The sequence below is a fragment of the Raphanus sativus genome, chromosome 2 (assembly GCF_000801105.2).
Source record: "Raphanus sativus cultivar WK10039 chromosome 2, ASM80110v3, whole genome shotgun sequence".
Classification (NCBI taxonomy): domain Eukaryota; kingdom Viridiplantae; phylum Streptophyta; class Magnoliopsida; order Brassicales; family Brassicaceae; genus Raphanus; species Raphanus sativus.
Window position 1 is genome coordinate 1,032,006 of NC_079512.1, and position 15,878 is coordinate 1,047,883.

Sequence of the window (15,878 nt, forward strand, 5' to 3'; positions counted from 1 at the left end):
CAAAAAAGACATATTAATTTGATATCAGTCACCAAATTGGACCTTAACTGCTCCAACATGTATATATATTTATATCATATATGTTAATATACCTAGCAATATAATCTGCATTTGTAATTTTGCATTGCGCTACTAGATGTGTATATGTAATTAGCATATGTATATATATCGCGCAACACATTTAATTTAAAAGTGTATATATCTTAACATGACAAACAACCCTACCAAACAACCCTACCAAAAATACTTTCAGAAAAAAAGACAACCCTACCAAACAATAAACGTTTTTTGATAATCCAGTATCCGACCACTAAGCGTGATCGACTAGTCCACCGGGCCTAAACCCATACCATTACAAGATTTTTAAGCCTCCACTTAAAAGTCCATAGTTACGCGAAGTGATCTGGAAGACGAAAAAAATCCATGTGAAAGCTCTCGTGGCCAACGCGGATCGAATCCAGGGCAGGCATTCCAGCCGGAGCTCCTTTACCACTATGCCAACACGCGTTGGTTCAAACAATAAACGTTTGGAATGCACTAGTCCCAAATGCAGTGTCATGCTTAATATGTTTGAAACATATGGTCACGTCCCAAATATCGTTTTTCTTAGTCTCGTCCAAACAAAACTGTTGTCAATTGCAATACGAAAGAGAGTAACATATTATATTTATCTATATCCCCCATGCTATATAAACTACAAATCATATATTGCCAAAAAAATTGTTGTAGGTTCCCAATATCTGCCACGAACAGGTGGTCTTTGCTTTGCTTATTTAAATGAGAACATCCGATCGGTAATTGTACTTTAAGTTTCTTTTGCGTGGATGCAAAAAAAATACTATTATCTTACCAATTAATTTATAATTAGTTGTTGACAAAAAAATTAGGATATATTAATAATCATTGAAGTATCGGTTTATTTGCTAGTGCCTAGTGGATATATTTGTCCATTTCACGGTACACACTAAGCTCTCTGTCACACCCAACTAAATTTTGATCCTTAGTACTAAAGTCTCTCATGTAACGTCAAAATCTTCAACATTTATAAGAAAAAGTCGATAAATTAGTGCACTCTATTGTTTATCTTGACTCTATTTTCTTTAGTATAATATTATATACATATAACTTCAGTTTCCAGAAGTATTCATCGTTTTAAAATGCGTGAAAAATCAAATGATGTGTTATTTCATTAACGGGGCCTCTTTTTTACTCTTTTATATAGATTGGAGTAATGTACTCATATGTTTTGCAATAACTAAAAATTATGTGCTATCTAGCAAATATATTTACATACCTTAATAAGGAAAGCCGAACAAGTGAAGCTGAGAAAGAAACTAATGGAAAAACTTGGGACCCTGGTGGCGACATTTTTGTCTTCTACTAATAAAGTTATTTTAACTAAGAATAAATCTGTGATTGCGACGCGAAAAATCGGCCTGGCGATGATTCATCGAAGGACCCACCATAGCCCATAGTGGTAAGCCCACTGAAAGCCCATATTTTATTATTAGTTATTCTTTTGGGTAAACTTTCAGTTTCATTTTATTAAATCAAACCATTCATTACATAGTCAAAATACTGACTTAACCAAAAAAAAAAGAATTTCCAAAATTAATAACAAACTAGATTTTGATCCGCGTTTTAAAAGTGTAAATTTGTTTGTTTTAAAATTTTTGAAAAAAGTTTTATTAATGGATACAGAAAAAAAACAGTTTTGGGGTAAAAATGAGTTTGCATTTATTAAATAATCTCGATCCAACATCATAAAATCATGTTTCCTTTGTACATAAATATATTATATATATTTAACCGTAAGTTAAAATCTAATTTAAATCACCATGTTTCTAATCATATTATTTGAAAGAGTCATATAACAACCAATTATTTTTCAAATAGGAACATTAATCTGTAGAAGCCTTATAACAACCTCCGAGTGTTTTTTTTCTTCTTTTAATGGGTCTCATTATTAACATCATAATATTCTCTCAATGCATACCATCAGATACAGATTTAAGGCAAATTTTAAAACTGAGGCCCTTCAATAAAATTTTTTATTACATATTTAGTATAGTTTTAAAACAATATAAAAGAATGAAAATAAATGCATAGCCGATAAATTTTATACTATAACCAACAACGAAAGAAATAAAATATATATAACTGTGTAAAAAAAAGAATGACGACTCTAAACGAAAACTAAACAACGACAATAAGACACCAAACGATCAAAGACGATAATTCAGTGAAAACATGTTTAAATTATTTAATTTTTTTATTTCTAGTTTATTGAAAATTCTACCCATGAAAATTGTTTTTAAATCCAAAATATTAAACTAATTACTTTTTATTTATTTTGGATTCATATATTCTTTTTATTTTTAAAATATGGTTGTTTTTCATAAAAATTTGAATTCAACCAAAAAAATAAAAAAAGAGATAAGAAAACAAGAACAAATTGAATCATTCGAACGTGGGTTAAGAATAACGGGTTTTAATACTCAAAATAAAAACCGCTATGATACAAGAGATGTTTCATGGTTTGAGGACAAATAAATCTTGTCAAAATAAGTATATGGTGATAAAAAACGGACATGAGTAAGGCATATGATAGGGTGGAATGAGATTTTATTCAAGCATTACTCAATAAACTGGGCTTTGATCCACATTGGACGAAACTAATGATGGAATGTATATCCTCAGTTCAGTATCGGGTACTGCTAAATGGGCAACCAAAGGGACTTATAACTCCACACAGGGGCCTTAGACAAGGGGATCCGCTATCCCCATATCTATTTATCCTGTGTACTGAGGCACTGATTGAAAACATTAAGAAAGCGGAATAAGGGAAACAATTAACGGTAATGAAAGTAGCGAGAGCTTGTCCATCAATATATCACCTACTGTTTGCGGACGACAATCTTTTCTTTTGTAAGGCACAAAAGGATGAATGTGAAACTATACTAAAAAATTTAAAGGACTATGAGGCAGTTTCGGGTCAATTGATAAATTTCCAAAAATCGTCAATTCAATTTGGACACAAAATTGAAGAATCCAGGAGACAGGAAATGCGAGACATATTGGGTATACAAAATATAGGAGGCATGGGATCTTACCTGGGATTACCGGAAAATATAGGAGGATCCAAGGTCCAAGGATTTGGCTTTGTCCAAGATCGGCTAGATACCAGGATCAATGGGTGGACTTTTAAATACTTTACTAAAGGAGGAAAGGAAGTGGTTATTAAGTCGGTGGTTACGGCGCTACCAAATCATGTAATGTCTTGTTATTGACTACCACAGACAACTGTAAAAAAGCCAACCAGCACAGTAGCAAAATTTTGGTGGAGTCCTCGGGGAAGTACTAAAGGTTTACACTGGAAATCATGGGATAAAGTGTGTCTTCCCAAGGAAGAAGGCGGACTGGGTTTTAAAGATATTATGAATTTTAATACGGCAATGCTTGGAAAGCAACTTTGGCGGCTAATAAATAAGCCGACTACTCTTTTTTCTAGAGTTTTTAAGGGTCGGTACTTCAGGAACGCTTCACCCCTGGAACTGATCCGCTCTTACTCCCCATCATATGGCTGGCGGAGTATTGTATCAGCTAGATCTCTGGTTAGCAAAGAACTAATCAAAAGGATGGGAACATAATCATCCATTTCAGTATGGAATGATCCCTGGCTCCCAACCACTCGCCCGAGACCAGCAAACAAAAATCAACACAATCTGTTTCCGGAACTTACGGTAGACTCTCTTATTATCCCAGGCTCTAGGACTTGGAATTCACAGGCCATTCGGGATTTGGTGGACCTGCGGGATGCAAAGATTATTGAAAGTATACCACTTAGCAGAATTAATATGGACGACAAGGATGGTTGGCATTTCACTAATAATGGAAGATACACGGTTAAATCAGGTTACGACGTGGAAAGAATCTACCCAGATAAAGGAAAACCGCCAATTATCTTTGGCCGGACGGTAGAAGTTTTGAAAGCTCAGTGTTGGCAGGTGAGGTACCCACCAAAAATGAAGCATTTTATGGCAGATTGTATCAGGGTGTATTGCCGTCAGAAAGAACCTTAAAGCACGAGGTTTGCAGGGGGATATTGGGTGTGATAGATGTGGGCATGCTGAGGAATCTCTAAACCATGTCTTTTTTTAGTGTCTCCCAGCTCGGCAGATATGGACACTATCAAAGATACCAACAAATCCAGATGTCTTTCCTTCGGAAGCGCTGTTTACTAATATGGATCATTTATTCTGGAGAGTTTTACCAAAGATGAATGATCATCACTTTGCTTGGATACTATGGTATATTTGGAAGGCACAAAACAATAAAGTTTTTAGTAATCTGGATGTGGATCCACAAGATACATTGAAATTGGCTGAAACGGAATCTACCATGTGGGCGGCGGCACAAGAATTAGATGTAAGAAGATCCTTACCGCCACAAGTTATTCAACCTGTTACAATTCCAGGGAGATGGTGCTTTATAGATGGTTCGTGGAAGGATAAGGATTCTTTTTCGGGACAAGGTTGGTATAGTACTTTGGAAGGCTTTCAGGAACTAATGGGGACACGTAATGTTCGGGCCAGTTTATCACCCCTTCACTCGGAGGTGGAGGCTTTGATTTGGGCAATGGAGTGTATGAAAAAATTGAGACAGTTTCAAGTTACGTTTGCAACGGATTGTTCTCAGTTGGTGAAGATGGTTTCAGAACCAGAAGAGTGGCCAGCGTTTGCAAGTTATCTGGAGGATATTAAGAGTCTACAAATCAGTTTCCAGAATTCACAACTCATTCATGTTTCACGGACGGAAAATTCAAGGGCGGATCGTTTAGCACGTAGTGCTAGACAACAATCGTCTTTCGTCTTTCACATGGATGCGGAACTACCAGTTTGGTGTGCAGAGTCTATATGAGTCTGTGTGTTTGATGACAAAAAAAAATTGGGGATCTTAAAAACTTTCGTAAAATTAGGAGCTTGGGACAAATGTATTTCTAAATACATGGTAAACACGGTTCTGCATAGAATTGTAACTATAGTGTCAAACCATGAGTAAAATCTTAAGAGATATTTTGCTTTAAAATATAGATATATGAAATTTAAATAGAGAAAATTGGGAAATAGATCCACTTTTTTCTCCCATTTGTCACATTAGGATTTTAGTTAGATTGTTTAGGAAAATAGGATTTTGAAACCTTGTAAATACCCTAATGCCCTTTAATTATTGATTAAGTAGATTTATAATATATTACTAAGATTTTCGTAATTAATTTAATAAACTAAAAAGTAAAATTGGAAAAGTAAAAAAAAGAATAAAAGTAAAAAAAAGAATAAAAAAGTTAAAAGGTAAAATAAAATTGGGAAATCCCTAATCTCTCTTTTCACGATTTCTTTCTCCTTCTCCTTCTCCGCCGTAAGCTTTTCTCCCCCTTCCATGGCGATTTAGAAATCGACAGAGAGAAGCCTTGTTCGTCGTCGGAGATTCATCTAGAAGCATCTACTCTCGTTTCGTCATCTTCCTCTTACGATCTCATACCCTTCTCGTCGTCATTGAGCTTTCTCTCTGTTCTTCCTCTCCGTCGGATGGGTGAAATCGAAGGCTTCTTTCATTAATACCGACAAGACAGTCACATCTCTTCACACAAGGTAATCAATTTCTTCTATATTCTCTCATCTAACACGAAATCAATGTGTTGTTCCATTTAACCTAGTTTTTGTGTAAACCGATTTGTAATGTTTCTTAAGGAAAATTTGTTTTGTGGATTGGTTAATCATCTTACAAACCACGATTAAGTACACATCATGTAGATAATTTTGATTTGCTTTTTTTTGTTATCGTTTAAGGTTATAGAAAGGAAGAACATTTGGTCCGATTGAAACAATGGTGTCCGATTGGATGTAGAGTAGTTGAAAAAATTGGTCTTCAAATGTAGAGTAGTTGTTCCTTCTATTGTGTTTGCATTCTTAGTAAGTTCTTGTCCGACTGAAACAATGGTTGTAGAATATTTTCTTCCTTTGTTTATGCTCTCATAGCCCACAATTTTCTCTTTCAATCTAGACATGCTTGTTGTTAATATTCAAGATCGATTTTTCTCTTATTAAATTGTTGGTTCTTTTACAATTTTAAACTATTGGAATACATATTCTAGGATCGAGACAATATGAAAGTAAAAATAGCTTTAGTTTGTGTCATTATTTTGTGAATGGTATTGATATTTAACAAATTGAACTAACGATGATCTCATGGCTTGTAGATATGTTGGGGGAGTTACCAAAGAGGCTTTTTAAGGAGGGCGAGAGCTTCAGGTGTCTCAGATCAATAACAACTGCAGGATCGACTACATTATTAAGAAGTTCAAAGCGTGGATGCCAAAGGAGCTGGATGTTGTGAAGAAAGATCCGGTGTTTGCTCAGATTTTTAAGCTTCATGAAAACGGTCTCGGGTACTCGGCGAGAGTGGTACACAGCTTCTTGTGCAGGGAGCTGGTGACTTACAAGCTTCACGAGCTTTAATTTGTCTTCGCGAGGAGACCACTTCGATTCTCACTTCAAGAGTACCACGCAGTAACCGGGTTTGAGTGCAACACGAGTATCTCCCTTTCGGAGTTTGAAGAGTGGAAATTTGATGGTGGTTTCTGGAGCAGGGTTTTGAGGAGGAAAGACGAGACAGTTACTCTCTTTGACCTGTGGGATAAGGACAAGGACTCTGTCATGAAGTGGAAGAATGCAGATCGCATACGGCTTATCTACTTTGCCTTCATTCTTTGTGTCGTTTTAGCGAGAGATGAGAAGCAGAATATCCCTCTCAAATACATCAAGGTGGTCATGGATCTTGAGAAAGTTCGAAAGTATCTTTGGGGAGTTGCTTCTTATGATCTTCTCTGCGAGTCAATAGCCAAGAACCGCTACAAACTGAAGGAGAAGACAAGTAGTTATGTCTTAGATGGATTCTCCTACGCCTTGCAGATTTGGGCAATGGAAGCTGTACCAAAGATTGGAAAGCTTTGTGGTTAAAAACTGGATAAAGCTTTTGTGGATGGTCCTAGATGCATCAACTGGATGGGAGCTGGAAAGGTGTCATTTCAGAGATCAATGAGAGCTTGTGAGGCAATGCTGAAACGCCATGAGAGTAAAATTGATGAGATAGAATATGCTGTTGCATGTAGCGAAGAGAAGACCATCAAATGCATTACCGAGTTAAAGATGACAAAAGCTTTGTTTCTGTGTTGTTTGGTGATGGTCCTCATGTACATTACCTATGCATGATGGTCATATGCTGCCTCAATTTGTTTTGTTTTCTCTTTCAAATAATTGTTAGACTATGGTTCTTGTTCTTTCTTTCTTGGGGATAATCATCTAGTAAAACCAATAATGTCTCAAGAGTGTTGCAAATACGAAATTGTCAATCAAGGACGTAGTCAAGAGTAAAACAAAACAAAAAAGCAGAGAAATAAGGAGATCTCTAAGAAGAAACGTAAATGCTAAATGGGTAAATCGCAAGTTCATCTCTTGTGTCCTTCGTTACCACAACGGCTACACTTGTGCTTTTTACCCTTGCTTGATCCTTGAGAAGATTTGATCTTGTCTTCTACTGTTTCATACCTTCTCTTTACTGGTCGACCAACACTCTTTCTTGACTCTGGTGGTAAAAGTTTTGCAAGGTCAACCTCAGTTGGGACATTCCACTCAGATTGTGGGACTGCTATTGGATTAATGGACTCCGAATAGGATGTTCTCCAAGTTGCAGTTGTGTACAAAACGTCAGTGAAACTGTGTACTTCTCTACCTGTGTCAACAAAAATTTGGGCTTCAGTAGAGTCTATATGCTGAAAAATAACAAAATAGGTCATATACTCATGTGTTTAAACTTCCATACCTCGTGAATAAATGGCAGGAATGGCGTGGCGGCAAAGTATTTTTTCTATATCGTACTTCCCACATGCGCATGTTCTATTCTCCAAATCAACATGACATTCATATATGTCTCCTTTCACAAGCGATCTGAAGTTGTCAATCTTGTAAACCTGAAATCCTTTTGCCTTGACAATTCTCCTATCAATCTTTTTCTCGACCTTGACGGTTAAAAGATCAAGATGCTTCGAGCTTAACAGGTGACGTTCGTAGAACCATCGAGTCATAAATTCTCTTATACTATCCAACAACGGAATAACCGGATATTCTCTAGGTATTCTCAAAAGAGAATTTATCGACTCTGCGGGGTTTGTGGTCCTAATGTGATACCTGGAACTAGGGAAGAGAGAACGACTCCATTTTCGCACATCAGCCTCCTGTAGATATCTCCCGAGCTCTGGACTCATATCAAAAATTTCGGTCATACGTTCCTGAAATTCAGAGTACCTATATGCCTTTGAAGCCTGTTCGACCAACGCTGTCCAACCCTTTCCCTTAAACGATTTAACCACATTGGCCAGCAAGTGATGAATGCAAATTCCATGTGTTGATTGACGGTAGACAGTCCCAATCGCTTTAGCGATCGATGCATTTCTATCAGAAATAAAAGCCAAGTCCTTGGAGTCAGCTACAACCACGCTCAACTGTCTAAAGAACCACCCCCATGAATCGTCATTCTCAGAATCAACAACCCCAAATGCAATCGGATACAAATTAGAGTTACCATCAACAGCAGTAGCAACAAGGAGAACTCCTTTGTATTTATTTTTCAGAAAAGTTCCATTGACAACAATCACCCTACGCATTGCATTGTAGAACCCTCTAACTGATTGCCCAAACGAGATAAATAGATAGAGGAATCTCCCCTTCTCTGTAGTTTCATATTCAGTATGTGTACCATGATTAGCTTCTTTGATCATATGCAAATATTTTGGTATTTTTGCATAGCTCTCATCTGGTATACCTCTAGCAGCTGCAATTGCAAACTCACGAGCTTCCCATGCGTGCCAATAACTGATCTCACAATTATGCTCCATTCTCATGAATTTAATGATCTCGTTTGCTTTGGGTCCATCATTTGCATCATCAAATCGATGTTGTATCAGTCTCCCAATTGTTCTTGCCGATGCGGTCTTTCCGAATTTGCTTTTTTTTGAAGGAGCACATGAATGTCTTGCCTCACACTTGTTGATCATGAAATATGTAGAGTCATCCAGACATTCCGGACGCACAGACCAGTTGCACAATGCATCCTTACATCGAATATACCACCATTTTTTTGTAGACTTCTTAACAATGAAATCAAAATTATGCTTCATCGCCCAAATCTCCAGTGTTGCCTTCAAAACCTTTTTATTTCTGAAAATTTGATTCTTCTTCACGAAATCTCCGCTCCAAGTTCGATCATCCTTTTCACTATCTCCATTATTTTCACTCCTTAAACCGGCATCACCGCAAGCATCCGCAGCGACATGATCCTTCCTTCTAACGCAAGACTCCTTTGAAGTTTTGACAAACTCTGCTCGATTTCTGTCAGGATCTTCCTCGTCATCAACATTACTTGAATCATACGGCTCCTTATTCAAATCGATATTGACGCGTTCCTTTTGATTTACACCACTACTAGCGAACGTGACACACAAGGTTGTAGACGAACCCTTCTTCGCATAGGCCACAAAGTTAGATACTTGTCGATCATTGCTGATTATTATGGGAGGATTCCCTCTTTGATCCACCATCTCATAGTTGAACTCTGCATTAACGGAATCAGGTTCCACGCCATAATCCTCACACACCATGATCTTGAGGTGCTCCAACAAAGTAGTAGTCTCTAATGGTATCATTCGACCACGCCTTACTTTGTCTACCATGAAACTCCACTGGTCGCTGCAACTACATATCCATTCACCAGATTTAACATAGATTAGAACCATGTTGTAATGATGGAGAGAAGAGAGAAGAGAATGGAATAGGGAGGAAGAAGAATAGGAAGATGGGATCGTCGATGAAGAGATCGTGGGAGGAGGAGAATATCGTGGAGAAAATATTCTCCAAGATATTTGGGGATAGATTTAGGAAACATCTATAACCGAATATGGAAGTTTCCATTTTTTCGGATTTGCCTAGAAAACGTATCATACCTAGGCCTTAACAATGTACAATACGTGGGAGACCTATTCTATCTAAGACGTCACATAAGTTAAAAGGTACATTACATTAATTTCACATAAAGTATGTAAGGTATATCGTAGAGTTGTGGTTATTTATCGTTATATAACCTCAGGTATAGTGAAGAGATCTTGCTAGATTGAAACGTCACAAAATGTACCTAAGATATATATGACAAGGAAATCTACATAACGTTTTATACCAAGGATATATCGATGTATAAAACTTATTTTTCGATTTCTAGGTAAAACAGATTACCAGAATGTGTATTCTAAGCTGGGTTAGAAAGTAAAATAAAATATGATTCCAATTTTTTTTTAAAAAACTTAAAATATATAAATTGTCATACTTATGTTTTCAATAGTTTTCATATTTTTGTATATTTTTTTTTTAAGTTTACTATTTTTCTCATCAACCAAAAGTAAAATAAGTCCAAAATTGCCAAAAAGTATGAAAAGTTTTAGGGGGTGTATTCAACTTAGAGTTTCAGGTGATTTGTATTAAAATGACAAATCCACTGTTATTCAAACATGAATTTTAAAAATTCATTTAAAATCCACTGTTATTGAACTTGACATTTCGTAAAGTACTCTGAAATCCACTGTTATTGAAAATATTTTAAGTTGTGGGATTTTAAAGTTTTGAGGTGATTTTAAGGTGTTTGAATGGAGTTTCTTAGTTAAAAAAAATAAAACTCAAATCCCATTGTTTGAGGTGATATTCTAGAGTAGTTTAACAAAAATCACCTAAATCTCTGCAACTTATTAAAATCATCTAAAACTCTATTAAAAATCAAATCACATCAAATGTTAAATTAAATACATCCCTTTTAAAGTGACAAACAAAAAAAATAATATGTTTCTTTTTTCCAATTTTCCCATTTAAATATTTACCTTCAAAAGATTATCCTCGGAAATATCCCTCCTCCTCCAAAAAAATCATTTTTTTTTTGTCAACTTGTTTCATTGAGCCTCATGGGCTTAAAACAGGGTTACAATATTAAGCTAAAATGGTCCAACATTTACCAACAATTAGACACATAAACTACACGTGTGGACCATTCTTGAAAGACAAAATACGTGGCAGCCATTCTGGTTTCTTTTCATGCACTTCAATCTTCATCTCTTCCGCCGTGGAAAGCAATATGCCGACGAGATTTTTAATCAGAACCACCAAACCACCACTAGTCTTGAAAAAAGCACTGGTAATCTTCCTCCATCCCACCGCGAGCTTTGGAGCTTAATTCTTGTACACCCTGCAGATGCCTTTCAACACAACCGTGGTTCTCCTATCAAATAGCCTTGATTCACCGGAAATTAAACAGAGGCAGTTTAAGCCAGATTGAAGAAAGATCATTTGTTGGACCGTTCAAAACGCCAACTCTTCTTGGTCAACTTCACAAATGACTTAAGAGAGCCATCAACCCCAATCTACTCCCAACTAGAGGTTCTTTCCACAACGCCACAACTGGCTATATTATAAGGAGAGACTGATCCTCTTTGAGAGTGATGAAAGTGAGCGGAAGAAAAAAGGTATCTGATCAAATCACCTACGGGATTAAAGTGAAGATTAGGTGAAAGGCAGTTTATTTCAATCTGAAGTTGAAGATAAAGGAACAAGCTTGAAGAACCGCTTCAACTAAGATTGACCACAACACAACAAAATTCGCCTACGCGAAAAAGAGAGATCGCCAAGCGAAAGAGAAATCCGACTAGCGGAAACAAAAGTCGATCCATTAGATCGGATATTTACAAAACCAAAAAGAAAAATCGAAACCTCCCTTGTGAAAGATATGAATTTGGTAACAAGGGAGGATGCCACTTCCCCAAAAAATCATTTATCTGTCCATAGTGGGAAATATAGTTTTGAGTTTCGATTGCAAAAATTAAAGTACTCTACACGTGGGAAGTTAAAGGACGTGACAAGAATTAAGGCGTGTCCTTTAACTTATGTCTCGATTTTGAACGAGATTTCATTATCCTAAGTAGGGGTGGGCAAAAAAACCGAACCGATCGAACCGAACCGATTGAACCGAAACCGATTCGAACCGAACTAAAGTCTATTATCAACTAGTTAGGTTTAAGATTTTTCCAACCCGAACAAACCGAACCGAAATCGAACCGAACCAAAACCAAACTGAACCAAACCAAAACCGAACAGAACCAAATTAATACGAACCCGTAACCAATGTACTTTTTTATTATTTGAATAAAACGTACCAGCAATATATAATACTTAAATCCTAGCTCTAAAGTCATTGTTAACTTTATTAAAAATTATCTTAATCTTTTTATTTATTTTAGTTAATTTTTGTTTGATTGTGTTCTTATAATTTTTTTGTAGTTTATTAAGGTTTTTTGCTTCAGTTTTATATTAGATTTAATTTACATATTTTATTTTTAAGAAGCATTATTTACCATGTTTTTTAATTTTTAATTTACTATAGTTAACTTTGATTTGATTGTGCTCTTATAAATATTTTGGGTTTTTGAAAGTTTTTTTTTTGGTTTTATATTGGAGTTAGTCAAAATAATTTAATTTTTCGTAGTTGCCAACATGATGATTTTGTGACAATGCATTCTTTTTTTAAATTGAACCGAACTAAAATCGAACCGAACTAAAACCGAACCGAACTCAAATCGAACCGAAATCGATCCAAACCGAACTAATTATGGTTTACTTTGGTTGGACAAATTGTTGAACCGAATTAACCAAACCGAACCGAACCGAACCCGAACCGAATCGAGAAAATAACCGAAGTGCCCACACCTAATCCTAAGGGTTAGAATTTGATATGGGTTAAAGTTTACTAAGGTGTGATTTTACTCCTTTGCCACATTTAAATATATGCAATCATTTTACCAAAAAAAATATATGCAATCAAAGTTTAAAAAAAAAAACGAATTAAGACGCAGCGACAAAACTTTGTTTTTCTTTAAGGAAAATTCATGGAAAGTCTTTTAACGCAGCGACAAAACTTTGTTTTTCTTTAAGGAAAATTCATGGAAAGTCTTTTAAGTCCAAACTAAGTGATTACCCGCAAATTTGTGGTACAAATTTTGATACAACATCATATTTTGTATTTTTGACCGACGATAATATATTTTAATATTTTAAAATCGAAAGTGAATTTTTGGTAACTAATGCTTGATCGCAGGAGGAAGTGAGCTGATGTGGTGGATTCTCTTTTCTCTAAAAATGCATACGTGGCATGCCTTGAGAAGAGATCCTTCTCCTTTATATATAGATTTTAAAATCGAAAGTGAATTTGTGGTAGCTAATTTTAACATATTTTATTTATTAATATTTTTAAAAAATTTAAATAGGATTTATGTAGTATTTAGTTAATTTTTTTTACATCTCTTACAAATCAATATTTTATTAAATTGTTTTATAACATTATATATATATATATATATAATTTAATTGGTTTGTACATAAAATTTTCGTCCATAAAAATTATTAAAATCCAAAACATCAACTAATGTGATAAATAGATTCATACTTGCAACTAAAGTATAAACATACAAAAAATTATTAAGAAGAAACAAAACAATATATATGTGAATTCTGTTGATTTAATAAAAAGTTAAGAATATAAAAATTTCATAAATTTTTTTTTGAAAATAATTTCATAAATTTAGGAATATACTTTTATTCATATTCTTCGTATTTTTATGATTGATGTAATTTTTCTGGTTACTTTCTTTTAGATAAAATCAAAACATTTTTTTTTTGTTTTAAGATTTTGAAAATGATGAATTTGTAAGAAAATAATATTTTGCGATTGATTCTAATTTTTTAACATTTAAAACCTCTTAGAAAGGAAAATATACAATTATAAACAATACATAAAATATTTACACATTTTAAATTTTATGAATTATTTCTCAGAAGTTTTAAAATCCTTATAAATAGTTTCATAAATCTTTATAAATAGTTTCGTAAATCCTAATAAATGGTATTATAACTCAAGAAAATAATTTGTTATCAGTGATCAATAATTTAAAATCTTAACTTTAAATAATTTTATAAATATTTTGTAAACTCCTATAAGTAATTTTATAAAGATTTTTTAAAACTTCTGTGATGATTTAAAAACTATTAACCATCATAAACATTTTGTTAACTCCTATAAATAACGAGAAATTCTTCTTTATAAATGGTTTTATAAATATTTGCAATATTTTGTATAGATCTTTACATATTGATTTGTAAGATATTATTAATGATATAATAATCATTATTGATGATTTAAAACCTTAAAATGATTACCAAATATTTATATAATTATATACTATTATATATATGGTATAAATCATTGCTAATGAATCAATATAAATGACTTTAAGTTTTTTTCTAAAAAAAATATATATATATATATATAGTCACAGATGATTTTAAACTATTTTTAATAATTAATAAACTCGTTATATGTTGCATCAATAGTTATTATAATATTTTTTATTAAAAATTATATATTTTATATGTGTATATTATGACTTATATAGAAAAATAAAGTTTTTAGGATTGTTTATAACAGAAAAATAAAGCTAGTATATTAGTTTTACTAACAACTTTTTAACAGCATACTTCGTATAATTTATAAATAGATTATTAATAAAAAATTATAATGATGAAGTATTATACATAATTTCCATATTTGATATCATTTGATTTATAGATGATTATACATAAAACTACGTAAATATTTTGGCAAGTAACATTAATTGATTCTATGATTTTTTTTTTTAGAAATTGTAAAAAAAAAAATTCAGACTACTTGTATGAGTGAGCAGAAGTCACTAAAGAAGTCAAAAAAAGTGACTTCTATACTAAGAGGATGTTTTAGTCTCTCATTTTCTATTTGGGTCGTTCATAAAACCAAACCAAGATGGGTCTCAGAAAATATTTATAGGCTTGAATTAGGTTATGGGCTCATAAAATAGAAGCTCATTCTCTAAAGGCTTGTATGGGCCTGTAGAATAGATATTTAATTTAACTATTAAATCCCCACAATGTGGTGTTGAAGAAATCAAAAGATGTATATATTCAACCAGTTGAAAGGGAATAAAATGAGCCCATATTAATGTTGTGGACAATTTTTATAGTGACAAATAAAGAAGAGAGTATTAAATTATAATTGGTGGATAAATGTTTAGTTTTTTACCCATTCTGATTATTACAGATCAATTATTTTATAATAGATAATTTTTAATAAATATATCTATATCAAAATTCATTATTTTATATTCTACAAATAGACTTGGTTTATTTAGTTTGAACATAAAAGTTTTACTATAATATTTACATTATTTTTGCCATCAATATTTACATTATTTTATTTTTATGTATATACAAAAATTGGAAAAGAATTGCAATAAAAATAGTAAAAGAGAGTGTTGAATTTTTGTAAATAAACTATTGTATGATAGAAATGTTGAATAAATATTGAATGATTATGTAGAAAAATAATGACGTTAGTTAGCGGATAAAAATTAAATAGTGAACAAAAAAAATACAATTGCATATAGTCTAATGTCAGAATTGGCAAAACATAATATAATATATATATATATATATATATATATATATATATATATATATATTCTTAAATTCGGTTATATTAACTGGCCTAACATTCATGTTTTAGGGAAATGTATCTGTTGCGATGATCATAGATTTAATTGATGTTTTTTTTTCGTTAACGTGGGATATACAGATGTTAAAGAGCATATTATATCTCAGATCACAGCCTCTGACTTAGCTGTAACTTTTTCTTAAAACTAAAAC

General features: G+C 33.4%; 1 protein-coding gene across 1 annotated transcript; it reads right to left on the reverse strand.

The window, feature by feature from the left end:
- Positions 1-7,507: 7,507 nt before the first annotated feature.
- LOC108830788 (uncharacterized) lies at positions 7,508-9,850 on the reverse strand. Its single transcript, XM_018604372.1, has 2 exons — positions 7,882-9,850; positions 7,508-7,791 (listed from the first exon to the last, which is right to left on the reverse strand). Exons 1-2 carry the CDS (start codon positions 9,848-9,850, stop codon positions 7,508-7,510), a joined length of 2,253 nt encoding a protein of 750 aa, XP_018459874.1.
- Positions 9,851-15,878: the final 6,028 nt, after the last annotated feature.